The sequence below is a fragment of the Monodon monoceros genome, unplaced genomic scaffold (genome assembly GCF_005190385.1).
Source record: "Monodon monoceros isolate NGI ecotype Baffin Bay Population unplaced genomic scaffold, NGI_Narwhal_1 Super_Scaffold_22, whole genome shotgun sequence".
In the NCBI taxonomy this organism is placed as follows: Eukaryota; Metazoa; Chordata; class Mammalia; order Artiodactyla; family Monodontidae; genus Monodon; species Monodon monoceros.
Window position 1 is genome coordinate 92,144,268 of NW_021703779.1, and position 21,105 is coordinate 92,165,372.

Genomic DNA, 21,105 nt, shown 5'->3' on the forward strand with positions numbered 1-21,105 from the left:
GCAAGGCCGACCAAAGCAAGCAGAAAGTGGAACTTGAAGGAAACAGAAACAATAACAGGAGAAGGAAACTTCATAAAAGGAATCCCTTCAACATCCTCAGAGGATGACTGCACCCATGAAAGAGCAACAGGATGCTATTAAAAGGACACTAAGAAAGCAGGAAAGAACTCTTGAAAATTGAAATTCTGATATTGGAAGTTGGAAGCTCGATAAGACTGAGGCAATGATAAAGCTGAGGGATCTGCCAGAATGTAAAACAAAAAGGACATGATATAAAGAAGATGTGGCACATATATACAGTGGAATATTACTCAGCCATAAAAAGAAAAGAAATTGAGTTATTTGTAGCGAGGTGGCTGGACCTAGAGTCTGTCATAGTGTGAAGTAAGTCAGAAAGAGAAAAACAAACACTGTATGCTAACACATATACATGGGATCTAAAAAAAAAAATGGTCATGAAGAACCTAGGGGCAGGACAGGAATAAAGACGCAGACCTACTAGAGAATGGACCTGAGGACATGGGGAGGGGGAAGGGTGAGCTGGGACGAAGTGAGAGAGTGGCATGGACATATATACACTAGCAAACGTAAGGTAGATAGCTAGTGGGAAGCAGCCGCATAGCACAGGGAGATCAGCTCGGTGCTTTGTGACCGCCTGGAGGGGTGGGATAGGGAGGGTGGGAGGGAGACGCAAGAGGGAGGAGACACGGGGATATATGTATATGTATAGCTGATTCACTTTGTTATACAGAAGAAACGAACACACCATTGTAAAGCAATTATACTCCAATAAAGATGTAAAATAAATAAATAAATAAATTGCAATCCTCCCACCCCCAGCGCAAAAAAAAAAAAAAAAAGGCAAGATAGGTTACAAAAGAAAAAAAAAAGATAATAAAATCAGGGGATGAAAGTAGGTCAACAACCATATAAAAGTAGTCCCAGATAAAAACATGAACACAAAACTCAGAGGGGAAAAGCAATGAAAGAAAAGCAAACAAACAACAAAAGGTAAACGGAGATTTCCCAGAACCACAGGGCAGAGATCTCTAGATTGAAAGGGCCCACACCAAGTAAGTATATGCAATGATAAATGATAAAAGATTCACACCAGGGCACATTAGTATGAACTATCAGAACGAAGATGGACCATTCCAAACACAGACTAGATGACCACCTAGCAGGGATGCTGTGACATGCAACAAAGAACTAGTTAGGTTATTCTACCATATAACATTTAAAGATCCTTCCAACACGGAAATTCATTATGTATATTTAGGAGGCAGGTTTTTTAAAACACAACATAGTAAATGGACTATACTGCAATAAAAATTTAAAACAAACAAACCAAACAGACATCTTGAAGAGTCTAATGCACAGGACCTCATTAAATAACTTTTAGGGACATCAACAGATAAGCCACTTCTTACTTACTGGTATTTGCAGCCTCTCTAATCTCTTTCAGTATTTCAGCTTCCATGGCAGGGTCATTGCAGATATCAACCCAAGTGCCTTCCACCCCTTTCTGTTGTGCCAAAAGCGTCAACCTTTGCTGATTAGGAACCACAAAACTTATCACATAGGACTGGTCACTAAAAAATTAGAAAATAAAACAAACTAGGAATTAAAACACTGATAACAATTATTCATAAATTATGCAAAGAAATAGTACACATAATTCTGAATATATTTTTCTCTTATTTGTTACAGCTTCATTAAGAAGTAATAAAGCCCATAGTACTGTCATAACGACAGACACATAGATAGCCCAATGATATAGAGAGTCCAGAATAAACCCTTGCACATATGGTTAAATGATCTTCAACAATGGTTCCACGACCGCTCAGTGGGGACGGTCTCTTCAACAAGTGGTATTAAAAGAACTGGATATCCATATACAAAGGAATTAAGTTGGACCCTTACCTTATAGCACATACAAAAATTAACTCAGAATAGATCAAAGACCTAAATCTATAAGAGCTAAAATTATAAAATGCCTAGAAGAAAACATAGGGGAAAAGATTCATGACATTGGATTTGGCAATGCTTTCTTAGATATGACACCAAAAAGCACAGGAAACAAAAGAAAAAATAGATGAAGAGTACAACAAAAATAAAAAATGTTCTGTGTATCAAAGGTCACAACGGAGTGTAAAAAGGCAATCTATGGAACTGGATAAAAATATTTGCAAATCATATGTCTGATAAGGGGTTTATATCTAGAATGTATAAAGAATTCCTACAACTCAACAACAAAAACAACAACAAAATAACCCCATTAAAAATGGGCAAAGACCTGAAACCATAAAACTCCTACAAGGAAACACAGGGGGAAGCTCTTTTGACATAGGTCGTGGCAATGACTTACTGAATTTGACACCAAAAGCAAAGGCAACAAAATCAAAAAAAAACAAGTGGGAGTATATAAAACTAAAAAGCTTCTGCACAGCAAAGGAGACCATCAACAAAATGAAAAGGCAACCTACGAAATAGGAGAAAGTATTTGAAAATCATATATGATAAGGGGTTAATATCCAAAACACATAAAGAGCTCATACTACTCAATAGCAAAAAAAAAACCAATCAATTAAAATATGGACAGGGGAACTGAATAGACGTTTCTCCAAAGAAGACATACAGATGGCCAACGGGTACATGAAAAGGTGCTCAATATTACCAGTTATCAGGGAAATGCAAATCAAAAGCACAACAAGATATCACCTCATACCGGTTAAAGTGGCTATCATCAAAAAGCCAAGAAATAACAAGTTTCGGTGAGGATGTGAAGAAAAGGGAAGGGAACCCTTGTGCACTGTTGGTGGGAAGGCAAAGTGCTACAGGCACTATGGAAAACAGTATGGAGACTCCTCAAAAAATTAAAAATGGAACTACCATATGATCCAGCAATCCAACTTCTTGGTATAAATCCAAAGGAAATGAAAACAGGATATCAAGGAGATATCTGGTCCATGTTCATTGCTGCATTAGTCCATAATAGCCAAGATATAGAAACAACCAAGTGTCCATCAACAAATGAATGGATAAGGAAGATGTGGTGTATATGTTCAGTGGAATATTACTGAGCCACGAGAAAGAGATTCTGCTATTTGCGATAAAATTGATGAAGCTGGAGGGCATCATGCTAAGTGTAACAAACCAGACAGAGGAAGACAAAAACTGCATGGTATTGCTTAAATGTGGAATCTTAAAAAAAAAAAAAAGTCAAATTCATAGAAACAGAGAGTAGAAAAGTGGTTGCTAGGGGCTGGGGGTGGAGGCTGATAAAAGGGTACAAACTTTTAGCTATAAGATGAATAGGGTCTGATGATCTAATGTGTAACATGGTGATTACAGCTGATAACACTGTATTGTATAATCAAAAATAAGAGGGAAAAAAATTTTAACGAGCAAAGGACTTGATTAGACATTTCTCCAGAGGTGATATACAAACAGCCAAACAAGCAGATGGAAAGATGCTCAAACATCACTAATCCTTAGGGGCAAGATATCCCCTCAAACTCATTACCGTGACTATTGTAAAAAAATTTAAAAAGTAGAAACAAATGTTACTGAGGATGTGGAGAAATTAAAACCCTTGTATACTGTTGATGGGAAGGAAAAAAAAATAGTGCTGCCATAATGGAAAGAGTATGGCAGTTCCTCCGAAAATAAAAATAGAACTACCATATGATCCAGCAATCCCACATCTGGGTATATACCCAAAAGAACTGAAAGCAGGATCTTCAAGAAATATTTGAATATCTATGTTCATAGCAGTATCATTCACAATAGTCAAGAGGCAGAAGCAACCCAAGTTGTCCATTGATGGATGAATGACTAAACAAAATGTGGTCTATACCTACAATGGAATATTATTCAGCCTTAAAAAGGAAGGAAATTCTGACACATACTACAATGTAGATGAATCCTGGGGAGCATTCTGCTAAGTGAAATAAGCCAGTCACAAAAAGACAAACACTGTATGATTCTATTTATTCAAGGTAGCTAGAGGAGTCAAATTCACAGAAACAGAAAGTAGAATGGTGGCGGCCAGGGGCTAGGTGGGGGGAGGGGAAATGGGGAGCGGTTTAATGGATATTGAGTTTCATTTTTGCAAGATGAAAAGTTCTGGAGATTGGTTGTACAACAGTGTGAATATACTTAACCCTAGTGAACGGTACACTTAGGATGGCTAAGATGGTAAATTTAGGTTTTGTGTTTTTTATAATTAAATTTTTTAAAGGGAGTAATAAAGCCCAGAAAAATAAACCATATTAACACATAAAGAAAGAAAATGGTTCAATCTCTCGGGTTTTTTTATTTAGAAAACTTGTACTAGCTGTGTTACCCTCTTGGGAAAATTACCTATGCTAAATTTCAGTTGTTATGGATGTTAAATGAAATAACTGTTGTGGCATAGCTAAGTATTTAGCAAGACATAGTAGGTGGTCCAGTAAACAGTTAAAATGCCTGGATTATCTCAAATGACCTTTAAGCTGTTGAATTCAAGAACTTTCATAAATTTCTAACATTCCCCAACTCTGAAAGTTGGATGTTTCCCTTATGATTGTATCAATTTTTTCCCAATTATCCTTTTACTGTAAGTATATGAAACACAGATGCAACTTTAAAATTACCTTTTGGCAAAAGCACAGATGTTGTCAATAAGTGGACAGTTCTTCAGTGCAGCTTCTACTTTCCCAAGAGATACATATTCCCCTGCTTGTAACTTCACCAGATCTTTCTTACGATCTGTAAGTCATGAAGCATGTTATGTTATCCATAGTACATTGATTAAGGTATGTCCAATTCTGATTTTCTTTCAGTCTCATCACCTTAATCTTTATCTATAAAGATATTTCTTTTAAAATCTTGTTATATCTAATGTTTGCCCAAACACATCAGTTAAAAAGAAAATGCCTAGTTAAAGAAGTACTGGCTAAAATGTTATATCCTACACCAAAAGCTTTAATATCTTACTATCATGTTTAATATTATCATGAATTTAATAGAAGGAACAAAGACTTTGGGGCATTAGATTTGAATGGTAGCTCTGCCCATTACTAGCTATGTGATCCTAGACATGTCATTTGACCGCTCCAACCCTCAAATTTTATCAGGGATAATGATGCCTACCTCATACTGGCATGTAGCACAATGTCTGACATACAGAACAGTCAATAAATGTTAATTCCCCATTTTCCAGATTTGTCATTATCTTGTTAAAATGACAGTGCACTAATAACATGCTGGCATAGGATGGCACATCATCAGGTTGCCTTACATCCTTTGTGTGAGTGCTGACTTGCCTACCCATAGGCTGGGAACCCAGTACACATGCCACCAGAGCCAGCCTTTGATTCCAGCACAATTAAGGATCAAGGGGAAAAAGGCGGTGGTGGCGTAGGTGGGTGAGTTACTGGTTCTAGACTGAGCCATGTTTCCTGGGAATTTCCCTGGCAGATCAAACTTCTAGGCGAAGAACCAATTTTCCCAGGAAATCTCTAACTATATTCAGGTCACATATGGGTCCAGAGACAGACTTAAACGGACCACTAGAGATAATGACTGGGGAAATTTTATGGCTTGAAAAGGATCTGAATGGGACCCAACAGAGTGGTCCTTATCGGCTAGTCAAATTTTTAACTTTTGCCTGATTAAAATGAATAGTGTAAGGGCTATTCTGGAGTAGCTGTTAACTTAGTCTATTTCAGTAGGCTCAATAAGGGCAGTGCCAAGCCAACTGACATTCTCAGAAGAACCGATTAATGTTGAGGACTGATATTATAATTTTCTAAGAGTCCAGGCTACTTAGAGTCATATAAATGGCCACTAGGGAAAATAACATGTCCACAATGCTTCTTGGGTGGGGAGGTAAATGGTGAGGAAGGCCTAGAATAGGGTATGTTACAGTAGATGGTTATACGGAACCAAATGTATCAACAGTTGACCAAAAGAAAACAAAACAAAGAAACAAACAAAGAAAACCTCTTCTGAGCAATTTTTGTTTTCTCACTGCCAACTGCTATTTTCCTGCCCACCCTCCCTACCCCAATGCTGCTTCTGCTACCACTTAGTAAGGTGCAGGCACTGCCCTGCTCTAAACATTTTACATGTAACAACTCATTTAATCCTAACAAAACCCCTACCAGGTCAGTACTGTTGTCCCTATTTCACAGATGGAGAAGCACAGACCAAAGTTAAATAACTTTTCTAAAGTTTAAACCAATGGAATCATCAACCCTATTAATGACCTGCCCAATATTACCTTTCATATATGTGGAAGTCGCAAAAACTGAAGAAAAGCACAAAAAGAGAATACACTGACCGATAATCTGTAAACACCCATCGGGATGGAATTCTCCAATATCACCAGTGCAAAACCACCTTTGGCCATTTTCGTCCACAGAATAATCCTCAGCTGTTTTCTCTTCATTTTTAAAATATCCCATGGAGATATTCTGTCCACCAATTACAATTTCACCTCTGGGGTTTGGTTTGTCGTGAACTGTATAACCACCTGGAAGTCATAAAAGCAAATTAGTTATTGTTCTAAAACAAATTTACTTGTATTAATTCTTAAAGATCCTTTGCTACTATTTTTCTGCTGATCAAATTTTACTTCACTTTACGGGAGCATATTAGTTAATATTTCCCAGGATCAAAATTTCACACTTAGAACATCATTAAAGCTTAGGGTTCATAGAGTTCTGTTAAGATAAAATCACCCCCAAGAAGGGTAACACGTGAAGTTTTTAGAAGTAAATTATTAATATGTTGATATCAAATGTGTTTCAGATATATTCTAAGGTTTTAATCAAAGAGCATACATAGGTAGTTATAAATTTAAAACTATTCAATATTTCAGTATGACAAAACCCATTGTACACAAAACATTAAACTCATTATATAAAGCAAAGGTTCTTTCACAGCAAGGAAAACTCCAAATATGGACCCACTCTCCAAAACTGACATTAAAGCCCAGTACCAGAAAAATTAGAAAAATAAAAATTAAAGGCAGAATTCTCCTTACCAAGTTTTACAATCCTTGTTTCTCTGATTCCACTGCTTAATAAACAACCCATTTAGTAAAGCAGTATTGATGCTGATGCCCAATATACATAGACACACACCCCCTATATTTTTTAAGATTTTCATTCTAAAATTGGAAAGGCATTACCATGGGAGAAAGGAGGACTTATTCCCAAGATGTAAAACGCTTGGGAATAAATTTGGCCTTTCAGTGTGGTATTTAAAAAGGAACGGCTGTTTGCTCATAGAGCACCACGGTAATGCACATAATAAAAAGTCACATGGGAGAAACACTTTTTGAAACTTCAAATTTATGTCAGACAAAGCTCATTCATTTTCTTGGGCTCAAACAACCTAAGGGATGTGTCCTACAAGGTAACCGGTCCTTTAAAGGTTCAGTCTATGGCTCTTTACAGACAACAATATTGTACTATATTCATCAGACTTGTTTAGAGACTAAAACTTAACTATCCCACCCACTAAAAAGGCAATTATGTAATGTAATAGAGATGCTAAATATCGCTATGGCAGCGATCATATTACAACATGTAAATGTATCAAATTAACATGTTGTACACCTTAAATTTACAGAATGTTGTATGTCAAATATACCAAATTGAAAAATTAAAGAGGGACTTCCCTGGTGGCTCAGTGGTTAAGAATCCACCCTGCCAACGCAGGGGTGACAGGTTTGATCCCTGGTCTGGGAAGATCCCACATGCTGCAGAGCAACTAAACCCGTGCACCACAGCTACTGAGCCTGCACTCTGGAGCCTGCGAGCCACAACTACTGAGCCTGCGTGCCACAACTACTGAAGCCCTTGCGCCTAGAGTCTGTGCTTCGCAACAAGAGAAGCCACCACAGTGAGACGCCCGTGCACCTCAATGAAGGGTTGCCCCCGCTCGTTCCAACTAGAGAAAGCCCGTGCGCAGCAACAAAGACCCAAAGCAGCCAAAAATGAATAAATAAATTTTAAAAAATAAAAGAAAATCTTAAGCTTTTTAATTACTCTTCCTTTATCTGGCATGGCTAGGCTATTAATTATTTTGCAGTTAATGAATATGTTTAATATTTTTCACAATTTCATCATAGGAAGACTGCTTTACTTTTGCAGATTATCACCAGTGTCTGTAAAGCACAGGTTTCCTCTAAGTGGCTCGCCTTCTGCAGTTACTTATAAAAATTAAACTATACAAATAGCTGGACAATTGATTATCAACTATAAAAATGTTTCCTGGGGGCAACTGGGATTGACATGTATACACTGATGTGTATAAAACTGATGACTAATAAGAACCTGCAGTATAAAAAAACAAACAAAAACAACAACGAATACGAAACTTTCTTTGGGTTATTTGTATGGAAATATGTTAATATAAATGTTTCAGACATTACATGAAATTTCTAAAAATCTTCTATGTTCTGGTATAATGTTATAAGTCATAATTCTAGTTATTACTTTAAAATGTATATCTCAGAAATAACTAAATTTCCTTGTCAGTTGCATTATTATGAACTTTCATCAAATCTTTAACCGTGGTCATTTTTAAGTCTTTTGTCATTTACAGACAGTTCTGGGTGTACTCTGTTGCCTTTGCAAAGATGTTCCTAAAAGAGGGTTTCATCTTCAAGGAATTCATGGAAAAGACTCTGACAGGTACAGGTTTCTGGTAACTGACTATACTGCTGAACTGAATGAATAAGCATTTTCAGAACTCTAGTGGAAAACTGATGAATTCATAAAAGTGCTAACAAAAGATCAAGATGAAAAAAAAATTAATTACATGGGACTGAGTGAACTGATGAGGATGATTACAATTTTTGTGACTTTCTGTTTGAATAAAAAAAAGTCCCACAAGGACTCAGAGGCAAAAAATATACAAATCAATTTTCACTGCAAAGTAAAGGAGCTGTTACAGTGCAGGATTACTGGACTGAATGTCAATATTATGACGTAGTATGAGTGTGTTTCGTAATTGCAATCATTGTTGCTTTTGTTGTGGTCATCCATGTACAATGCTTGGTGCCAGTTTATTTATCTCTTGTAAAAATAAAATACAGTGTGCGTGTGTGCAAAAAAAAAAAAAAAAAAAAAAAAAAGCTGGAAAATTCCAAAATACTTGAAGGTTAAATGGTTCTATTCTAAGCAATACATGGATCTTGCTGTCTGTATGTGAACTGAATAACATGCACAGTGACCAAGCAAAAACAAAAAAAGAAATACAAATTATCGGGTCTCCTCAGATCTACTGAATGAGTCTTTCTGGAGGTAGGGTCCAGGAATCTGTGTTTTATCAGCTTTCTAGATGATTCTCATGCATGTGAAAGGGTAGGAACCACTCTTCTATATGCCAGGTTCTGTGAAAATCTGTCCCCATTGCTACATTCTCTGTGAGGTTATAAGGCCATATAGATAAGACAGGGAGTAAAGAAGGTAGTTTTTGAAAAGCCAGTAAAAAATTACTTAATATTGTTTACATAATGCTGTTTGTTAACTTCCTCCTTTCACTTAGTTGTTTGGAATAGCAAATAAGTGAGTTTAAGGTGCACTGGTGAATTAAATGCAAAACCTGGATTAAGTTTTAGATTTTCTTACTCCTTGTTCAGACCCAATCCATTCTTTTTATTTTCCTCCACAAGGTTCCCATTTGCCTCGAGTAATCCAGTGGAACTGTTTTTGCCTTACTAAACTTCAGGATGTACCAGGAGTCAGGTCCAGGAAAATGTCTTCAAAATAATTCTCTCCTTGGTATCTTTTCTGATATAAGATCTTGCCAAGAGCTTGTTCTCCACTGCAAAATCATATGGTGATTCACTGTTTACCAAAAGTTTGATTGAGCCGAACCAGGGATGTGACTTAGGAGACAGCAAAGTATGGTAGAAAGTGCATCAGTTTTAGTGTCAAACAGTTCTAGGTGTGACTCATGGTCTGCCACTTACTAGCTGCGCAATTAATGTCTCTGAATTTCAATTTCCTTGGCCATTGAATGTGCTGTGTGTTAAGTAATTCTTAGTTTACTTGTTTGTCAGTCTATGGGTTTATCTGTATATGCCTATCTCACTACAAACAGCTGATGAAGTTAATGAAACAATTCACATCAAGTGTCTAGTCCTTTGCCTGGAACCTATAAGATATTTAATAAAAGTTAACTCTTTAAAAAAAAATGTTTGCTGGGGTCAAGCTCTAAGAAGTTGGGGGGTATGTGTGTGTGTGATTAGTCACTCTATCCCCTGAAAATATGGGGTTTCATTTCCCAGCCCAAACCTACTCACCAGCAAAATCTAGCTTCAAAAGATAGGATATACATCCTTCTCCAAATCCAGGGAATGCCCCACTAAGAATTTTTTCCTCTTTACCATCGAGTATTCCCAAGTTCAGAATCATCATGCCTAGATTCTAGAGATTTCCCTTTCCTCTTGGGAACCTAACAATGTTACTGAAGAAAAAGAAAGCACAGGGAACAAGCAACAGCAAAGACTCACTTGCTACTGCAGACAACCTAATGCTTTTTAAAAATGGAAGTCTGGAGGCTCGCGGTAGGTTTTAGCATATCTAGAAACACTAGAGCTTGTCATAAAATGCTTACCTTCCTGCCAATCTTTTAGCTTAATTTCACAGCAAATAAGAGGGGCTCCAACTCTGCCAGTAGTATAGTCAGTAACTATAAGGGAAAGAGCAACAAAGATATTAATTAGTGTAACACATTTCAGACTCCCACTAATGTGATTACAGGAATATTAAAGTTGGAGCCAGATTCTGAAAGATGACAAAAGAAGAGGCCATAGCGAGAGGAATACAAAGCGTGACCATTTTTCAATAATTCAGCTTCATTTTTTAAAATTTATTTATTTTTGGCCACACCGCACAATGTGTGGGATCTCAGTTCCCCGACCAGGGATCGAACCCGTGCCCCCTGCAGTGGAAGCATGGAGTCTTACCCACTGGACCGCCAGGGAAGTCCCTTCAGCTTCATTTTAACAGTGTAATTGATTTCAATGTTGGTACACCATTTTGGCTTCTCATGGCTACATTTCAGATAATTAAGTATAAAAATCTGTTAAGGGAGGAGAGCTGGCTCCACCATTCTCTACGTAGGATTCTGGTAAGACAGATTTCGATTGGAAGTCCTCCTCTACAACTCACTGATTGGATGTATAAATTGGACAAGTTACTTAACTTCTCTAAACCTCCATTTCCTCATCTATATAAAAGGGGATAATAACAGAACCCATTTCATATAGGGATATGCTGTGAGGGTTAAATGAGATGATTCGTAGACGTGCTTAACACTTCTTGGCAAAAAACAAAGTGTTCAATAAATGTTAGCAGCTATCATCCAACATGACGATGATGATGATATTATCCTTTTGTAGTTTGTGATTATTGCTCGCAGTAATCAAGTATTTATGGACAACCTATTATGTACCTAGCGTTATATTAAACGTTGTGAGGAAAACACATTAAAGGTAAGGAGACCCTGCCCTCAATGAGCTTACAAACAAACTACCTGGAGAGAAAAGCACGTGAAATAATCAGAGCACTTTTAAATACTAAACTGCATGGTACTGATGGTGAGAACAACAGCACCTTGGAGACTAGAAAGATCAATGTAAGATGAAATGTCTGGGAAACACTTAACTGAAGAGTTGCACATGAGAAGATGGCTGTGACCAGATAGCAAAAAGGGCATTGCAAGAGAAGGGAACAGAAAATACAAGAGAGAGTAAGAAGATTGGCTTATTTGGAAACAAGAATCCTGGTGTGTACACAGGTGGCAAATAATGATGAAGAGGTACAATGGTGCCAGGTTAGAGACGTCTTGAAAGCTACGTTCACCAGGTATGAAGTAGTGTTTGAGGTGGATGTGTCTAACAGAAGAATAGAGGATGAATCAGAAGCAATATAATAGAGGCAGACACAGCAGCTGAAAGGCTGTTACCACAGGGCAGTGTGAAGTAATAAAAGGTTAGATGCCAAAGGTGGCAGGCAGTGGAGGGAGCAATCCCATGAAAAAGTGGGAAGATCTGGTGAAAGTTAAAGATATTAAAAATAAACAATCAATCAGATGACTTCAAAGCTAATGCCCTGAATGATTTTAAGGATGGTAATAACACTGTCAAAACAATTTGGCAATGGAAAGATGGTTTTGGATAATGGCATTGACTTTGGACATAAGTTTAAAGTGAAAGTGAGATAGTAAAACGATTACTATACCGCATTGTTTCACAACCTAGGGTGATTTGCCCCTTAAGGGATATTTGGTAACATCTAAGGATATAATTCACTGTCATATTATCTGGCAGCTATCTAGTGGCTAAACATCCTACAATGTGCAGGAGAGCTCCCAACAATAAAGAATTATCTGGTTCAAAATTTCAGCAGTGCTGAAGTTGAGAAACCCTGCTATAGGCTGTTGAAAACAACAGAAAGCAAACAAGAAGTCAGGGCAGGAATATAGATTCGAGAGGGAACACAAAAGTGATACCTTATTCCAAGAGTGCAGTTCTCCGAGGAAGTGATCATTTAGAGAAAGAAGATTACAAGACCAGGGTGACAGAACTTTCAGGACTGACAATGTGTCATAAGTATTTACGAGGCTTAAAAATAAAGGGTACACATGACTCAACTACAAGTTTCTAAAACTAAAATATGTAGATTTTCATTGAATCTGATTATTACTTAAGAGGTATAAAGTTACCATGGTTCCCAAAGGCAATGCAAATTGGCCTTACCAGTAGAAATTAACATAATTATTTGCCACATTAAAAATGCTTACCTTCAGTAACTGTGCCAGCACCACACGATTCTGTTAGTCCATAACCCTGACCAACCGGGCAGCAGAAGCAGACATTCATGAATCGTTGTGTCTGCGGAGACAGGGGTGCTCCACCAGACAGCATCATACGGACATTCCCTCCTAGCAGAGCCTTCACCTTTTTAAATAGTATCCTTGATAAAAGGGGTGATAAATGATTTTAATATATGCACAGATTATTCTTGGTGACACACTAATTTATAGGCTCTGGAAAAGATTTCTCAACTTTGGTTGAACACCTATATTTCAGGACCATTGTGATAATGAGAGGTGAACAAAGCAGCAACTAGTAACACACTGAAAAAAATGCCAGAAAAACTCTTAAAAAGGCAAAAAGAAAAAGGTATGGTGTCAGGAAACTACTTTGACACACAGTAAATGAAAGAAAAGGATGATGTCAAAGGAAAAAATGTAAAGTTACCTTTGGAACATTTAGTCATCTATCTTATTTCCTTTCCAGTGAAAAATGTTTCCCCATCTCAACTCCCCAGCACCACATTTAAAATAACCGTTATATTCATACACTTAATATGCTATTTTATGAATACAATAAATCAGAAACCTTCACGCCAAATAAATCTTGAAAATCACTTTTTTTGAGTTAGAAATGGCATTTTTTAAACTCAATTGTCTTGACACAAAAGTCTACTCTAGTTTTTCTTCATGAGACCAAATATTATAATTAGCTCTTAAATATGTACTCAATTATTAAAATTTGTTAATTTGCCAAGATCAGAGTTCAAGGTCCTCTGCTTGCTATATAAGCAATGAGGCTTAGAAGTGAATAAAAGAGAAATTCAACGTTATGATCATGGTGGTGATGCTCAAACTAAATTAACTTGTCATTTACTTACTCATCTTCCCGATGTAAAAACACAAAAAGATTTAGAGGCTCAAACTACAGAGTCTATGAGATATACTTACAGATTGCAAAGCGGTGCATCATATCCCTTTTTGATCTGTTCCAATTTGTAATCATACCCTATCTTGAACAGAGTTTTCTGGATATAATTCATCTCTTGGACTTTGCTCATAACATTCTTATAAATTCTATCCATGATTTCCTAAAAGGCAAGCAACATATTAAATAATCTGAAAAGAACTACACCAACACCGAGACAGACAGTCTTAGTCGAAAACACCTTATTTACAATATCTTAGGTGAAAGTCTTTAGTAGAATGGAAATATTTTTTATATTGTAGGATTAATTTCACTAACTTGTTCACTATTTCAAAAACACTAAGGACAAGTATAGGGGTTTCTTCAGTTCGACACACTAAGTTTATCTAAAATTTTTAAAAAATTGACTGGAGAATAAATAGTTCATTCACCTATCACATAAAGATAATTTTTTAAAAAATTCTTTTCTTCAAATATATTCACTTACTCTCAAATAGCACTAAAACATCCAACTATGTTGAATCTAATCCTGATGTTTTTCTTACTACTACCTTGTGACTCTTACAGCCTGGCAGAGAGTTTTACAGTTTCTTAAAATTCTTATGTCCCTATAATTTAGGCATTTCTATTCCATTTTAATAGAAGCTAAGATAACAACAACAACAACAAAAATAGGATTCTTGTTCACAGCTCCTTGGAAAATTAGACGTAGGACTAGGTTTGGGATATACTGACCCCCAAGCTAATACATGCAAAACAGAAAACAAAAAAAACACCAAACAAACCAATAAAAGCCCCAACTATCACTAAATGAGGTTTTCTTGGCATTACTTAGCACAAATTAACAAGAGTTATTGCATAAAACACACCTATTTATAAATACCTAGTTTTAAATATTTAAAATAGCAATTAATGTAAATTCAGTTGTGCTGCAGTGAATAACTCTATGGATGGCTCTTTCAATATTAGAACAGAGTCATTCACAAATGAGGACGGCAGAACCAGCCCTTGCATTATGCTAAGTGAAATAAGTCAGACAGAAAAAGACAAATACTACATGATCTCACTCACATGCGAAACCTAAAAAAGATGAATTCATAGCAAGAGAGAGTAAACTGGTGGTTGGCCAGGTCTAGGGGGTGGGGGAAATGGGGAGATGTTGGTCAAAGGGTACAAACTTCCAGGTGAATAAGTCTAGGGATCTAATGTACAGCATGGTGACTACACTTAACAAGACTGTATTATATACCTGAAAGTTGGTAAAACAACAGATCTTAACTGTTCTCGTCATAAACACACGAATAGTAACCATGTGAGGTGATAAATGTGTTGATTAACATTACTGTGGTAATCATTCCACAATATATATGTATATCAAGTCATCACACTGTACACCTTAAGCTGACACAATGCTACGTGTCAATTATACGTCAATAAAGCTGCGGGGGCTGGTGCATGGCACAATGTTGTTTTCTACATTTCCACAAAAGGTATCACTGCTGGCTAACTGAAATCTTTGTTTATATCTGTGACTGAGAAATCCCAGAAGTTCCCTAAAAGGACTTCAACATCCTATAACTATCCTGCTTTAAAAAGTGTATGGAAACCAGACAAGGATGTCACAAAGAAAGAAACCTACAGGCCAATATCACTGATGAACATAGATGCAAAACTCCTCAACAAAATACTAGCAAACAGAATCCAACAGCACGTTAAAAGGATCATACACCTGATCAAGAGGGGTTTATCCCAGGAATGCAAGGATTCTTCATTCAATATACACAAATCAATCAATGGGATGTACCAATATTAACAAATTGAAGAAGAAAAACCATATGATCAACTCAACAGATGCAGAGAAAGCTTTTGACAAAATTCAGCACCCATTTATGATAAAAAACCCTCCAGAAAGTAGGCACAGAGGGAACTTACCTCAACATAATAAAGGCCATATATCACAAACCCACAGCCAACATCCTTCTCAATGGTGAAAACCTGAAACCATTTCCTCTATGATCAGGAACAAGACAAGGTTGTCCACTCTCACCACTATTATTCAACACAGTTTTGGAATTTTTAGCCACAGTAATCAGAGAAGAAAAAGAAATAAAAGGAATCCAAATCAGAAAAGAAGAAGTAAAGCTGTCACTGTTTGCAGATGACATGATACTATATTACATAGAGAATCCTAAACATGCTACCAGAAAACTACTAGAGCTAATCAACGAATCTGGTAAAGCAGCAGGATACAAAATTAATGCACAGAAATCTCTTGCATTCCTATACACAAAGGATGAAAAATCTGAAAGAAAAATTAAGGGAACACTCCCATTTACCACTGCAACAAAAAGAATAAAATACCTAGGAATAAACCTCCCTAAGGAGACAAAAGACCTGTATGCAGAAAACTGTAAGACACTGATGAAAGAAATTAAAGATGATAGAAACAGATGGAGAAATATACCATATTCTTGGATTGGAAGAATCAACATTGTGAAAATGACTATACTACCCAAAGCAATCTACGGATTGAATGCAATTCCTATCAAACTACCAATGGCATTTTTCACAGAACTAGAACCAAAAATTTCACAATTTGTATGGAAACACAAAAGACCCTGAATACCCAAAGCAGTCTTGAGAAAGAAAAACAGAGCTGGAGGAATCAGGCTCCCAGACTTCAGGCTATACTACAAGGCTACAGTAATCAAGACAGTATGGTACTGGCACAAAAACAGAAAGATAGATCAATGGAACAGATAGAAAGCCCAGAGATAAACCCACGCACGTATGGTCACCTTATTTTTGATAAAGGAGGCAAGACTATACAATGGAGAAAAGACAGCCTCTTCAATAAGTGGTGCTGGGAAAACTGGACAGCTACATGTAAAAGAATGAAATCAGAACACTCCCTAACACCATACACAAAAATAAACTCAAAATGGATTCAAGACCTAAATGTAAGGCCAGATGCTATAAAACTCTTAGAGGAAAACGTAGGCAGAACACTCTATGACATAAATCACAGCAAGATCCTTTTTGACCCACCTCCTAGAGAAATGGAAATAAAAACAAAAATAAACCAATGGGACCTAATGAAAATTCAAAGCTTTTGCACAGCAAAAGAAACCAGAAACAAGACAAAAAGACAACCCTCAGAATGGGAGAAAATATTTGCAAATGAAGCAACTGACAAAGGATTAATCTGCAAAATATATAAGCAGCTCATGCAGCTCAGTATCAAAAAAACAAACAACCCAATCCAAAAATGGGCAGAGACCTAAATAGATATTTCTCCAGAGAAGATATACAGATTGCCAACAAACACGTGAAAGGATGCTCAACATCACTGACAATTAGAGAAATGCAAATCAAAACTACAATGAGGTATCACCTCACATTGGTCAGAATGACCACCATCAAAAAACCTACAAACAATCAATGCTAGAGAGGGTCTGGAGAAAGGGAACCCTCTTGCACTGTTGGTGGGAATGTAAATTGATACAGCCACTATGGAGAACAGTATGGAGGTTCCTTTAAAAATAAAACTACCATACGACCCAGCAATCCCACTATTGAGCATATACCCTGAGAAAACCATCATTCAAAAAGAGCCATGTACCACAGTGTTCATTGCAGCTCTATTTACAGTAACCAGGACAGTAGCAACCTAAGTGTCCATCGACAGATGAACGGATAAAGAAGATTTCGTACGTATATACAATGGAATATTACTCAGTCATAAAAAGAAACGAAATTGAGTTATTTGTAGCGAGGTGGATGGACCTAGAGTCTGCCATATGGAGTGAAGCAAGTCAGAAAGAGAAAAACAAATACCGTATGCTGACACATATAAGTGGAATCTAAAAAAAAAAAAATGGCTGTGAAGAACCTAGGGGCAGGACAGGAATAAAGACTCAGACATAGAGAATGGACTTGAGGACACGGGGAGGGAGAAGGGTAGGCTGGGACGAAGTGAGAGAGTGGCATGGACATATATACACTACCAAATGGAAAATAGCTAGTGGGAAGCAGCCGCATAGCACAAGGAGATCAGCTCGGTGCTTTGTGACCACCTAGAGGGGTGGGATAGGGAGCGTGGGAGGGAGATGCAAGAGGGAGGGGATATGGGGATATATGTATATGTATAGCTGATTCACTTTGTTATACAGGAGAAACTAACATAACATCGTGAAGCAATTATACTCCAATAAAGATGTTAAAAGAAAAGTGTATGGTATGCAAATGTCAAATCATGAAGAACACCTGAAACTAATATAATATTATACATCAACTATACTTCAATTTTAAAAATCACCCCGAAAGGAAATAAATAAATTGTACCATGTGTACCCTACCAATAAATCATGTGTATGTCATTTTTTTAAAGAAAGTATGTTGGGTGGAAGAGAGCATATGGGAGTGAGACAGATGTGTGAGAACCACTTCCAGCGCTCCTTCCTATACTATATACCAATCACAGGCACAGAAAGGGCTTAATGAGTAAGGAACACAACACAGTTGCGACAAGTTGGCAGGGTTTATTGTTAGCACATTCAGTCACCCTTTACCTCAACCTAACATTGCATGACGTTCAGTGGAGTCACTGCTTATCAGCAGCGATTTAGTCTGAATTCTCACACCGTGAATATGTGACCATTGCAATACTAAATGGATCTTTTATTCTGACTCAGGAAAGAAACAAACTCAGAAGATAGAATCTATCAAAAACAATTGTCAATAATAAGATTTTTTAAAGGCCTATTTACAGACGAGTGGGAGGAGCTAAGGGAGCCAATAAGGTTTGGTGAAGCATCAATGGACTAGCAACACAGGAGGCCATTTACTATTCCTAGGTCTGAAGAAATAAGAGGAGAGAAGTATTACTGGCCCCTGGTAGAGGATGGTAACCATGGGAAAGACCTGGTTAGAGCCAACAGGAAAGAGACTGTCCAATGAGCACCTGGCAACAAGTGCCAAAAATCGCAGCCCAGCAGGGAGAGGCAAAGGCAGTAAGTATGCAGACCTCTCTCCCTGCCCTCTGAACTTTCATGAGCGCCAACAAGTGGCTAAGCCCCACCAGAAATCAGAAGGCAAGCAAGTCCTCCTGGTAATTCATCCACAGAACTTAGCCTCCCAAGACACAAAGTAAAGAAGAATGAACAATGGGTAATTAAAGGATACATAGCGTATCAGCTAACTCCTGTTTATCTTTCAGGCCTAAATTCAGACATTACACTTCCTAGACTCCTCGGCCCTTCCCGCTCCCTAATTATGTTCTCTGATACTGTTTCCTAGGAACTCCTGGGTAATAAATCCAACATACTGCTTCCCAAAACAAAACACAATCCTAAATAGACAGCCATAGTGGTTAAGAAGTCTCTGCGATCAGACTGCTAAGAGTTCAAGCTTTAATGACCACCTATGGGCTCTGTGACCTTTGGCAAGTTTTTTTTTTTCTTTATGAAATGGGGACAACAGGACCCACCTAGCAGAGTCTTAGGGGGGATTAAGTGAGATGATCCATCTAAAGCACTTTAGCACAGTGTCTAGAACATACTTAAGTACTATGGTACCTATTATCACCATTGTATTATGCTTTTAATCACAAGCCTCTCCTTTTAGTTTGTAAACTTGCTGAATTCTATGGCACCTGGAAATAAAAAAGCAAAGGCTACACTGATCCGTTCTAATTCTTTCGTTATTTGGTAATTTCGTAATTAGAAGCTAAAAAAAAATTATCTTCCATCTGTAATTCTTAGAAAAAACTGAACACTTCATTGTGTAATCGCAGGCTTTCCGTGTGCAAAAACAATTCTTCGAAAGATACTGGGATAAGATGTAAAGTCTGATCATGAAACAAGCAGTGGTGATACTCCCACTGGAGTTTCAGAAGCCTAAAGCGCTAGAATATATTTGATTATACAAGTTAGAAACACTGTGTTAAATATCTCATAATTTATCATTATAAGGCTATAAAACGTTAACATCTTATTTTTATAAAAGGCAATATTTCACATAAGGATTTTGAATATCTAGAATTCAACTTTTTTCTCTGGGAGTTCTCTCAAATGACAGTTTCCTTACTCTTTCTTAGCCACCATAAGGGTCAGGAGGCTTGGATTCTAGAATCAGCTCTGCCATGAATCAGCTCTGCAACCTTGGGTACACTGCCCCAGTTCTCTAGGATGGCCTAGGTTGCCTCACTTTTGAATGAAGTCATTAAACAAAATGATCTTTAGAGTGTATTCTACCTTTAAAATATTATGACCAATTCTCAGACTAGGTAATTTGAGCTAGGTCAGTTTCATCACTTAATTTTCAAGAACTGGCAAACCCTAACAGGCATACACTTCAGAAGTTTGCCATTTCATCTTTTCCCAGTGCTTAGCTAAGATTTTAAGGGACACGTTTGGCCATAATTTCCCCAAAGTAAAATTATTTTAAAATGTAGAAAAATACCTAAGAGTGTTACATTTTTACAAGTCCAAGTGTAGGCAGTGAATAACATACATTCTGTACTCACCGGGACAGCTGCCATGAGTGAAGGCTTCAGTACAGTACAGTCTCCTTTGCTTCCCTTTTTAATTTTGCTGGACTAGAGTAAAGAAAAAGTAAATAGGATCAAGGAAAGAAACTTTCAGCAGAAAAGGTTATAATTCAAGTATTAACAAGAGCAAACACAGACATTTTTAAAATATCTTTATTGGAGTATAATTGCTTTACAATGGTGTGTTCGTTTCTGCTTTATAACAAAGTGAATCAGATATACATATACATATATATCCCCATCTCTTCCCTCTTGCGTCTCCCTCCCTCCCACCCTCCCGATCCCACCCCTCTAGGTGATCACAAAGCGCCGAGCTGATCTCCCTGTGCTATGCGGCTACTTCCCACTAGCTATGTATTTTACATTGGGTAGTGTATATGTGTCCATGCCACTCTCTCACTTTGTCCCAGCTTACCCTTCCCCCCCTCCCCATATCCGGAAGTCCATTCTCTAGTAGGTCTGCGTCTTTATTCCCATCTTGCCCCTAGGTTCTTCGTGGCCATTTTTTTTTTTTTAGATTCCATGTATATGTGTTAGCATACGGTATTTGTTTTTCTCCTTCTGACGTCACTGTATGACAGACTCTAGGTCCATCTACCTCACTACAAATAACTCAATTTCGTTTCTTTTTATGGCTGAGTAATATTGCATTGTGTATCTGTGCCACATCTTCTTTATCCATTCGTCTGTCGATGGACACTTAGGTTGCTTCCACGTCCTGGCTATTATAAATAGAGCTGCAACGAATATTGTGGTACATGACTCTTTTTGAACTATGGTTTTCTCAGGGTATATGCCCAGTAGT

General features: G+C 37.3%; 1 protein-coding gene across 5 annotated transcripts in view; it reads right to left on the reverse strand.

Moving 5' to 3' along the window:
- ACSL4 (acyl-CoA synthetase long chain family member 4) overlaps positions 1-21,105 on the reverse strand; it is a 76,366-nt gene that overhangs the window by 6,964 nt on the left and 48,297 nt on the right. For all 5 annotated transcript variants that reach the window (XM_029240270.1, XM_029240268.1, XM_029240271.1 and 2 more), the window contains 7 exons: positions 20,277-20,348; positions 13,774-13,913; positions 12,811-12,983; positions 10,621-10,695; positions 6,329-6,520; positions 4,638-4,752; positions 1,435-1,592 (listed from right to left, as the gene is read on the reverse strand). In XM_029240270.1, the coding sequence (XP_029096103.1) occupies positions 1,435-1,592; positions 4,638-4,752; positions 6,329-6,520; positions 10,621-10,695; positions 12,811-12,983; positions 13,774-13,913; positions 20,277-20,348 (925 nt within the window). The remainder of the gene's footprint in view (positions 1-1,434; positions 1,593-4,637; positions 4,753-6,328; positions 6,521-10,620; positions 10,696-12,810; positions 12,984-13,773; positions 13,914-20,276; positions 20,349-21,105) is intronic.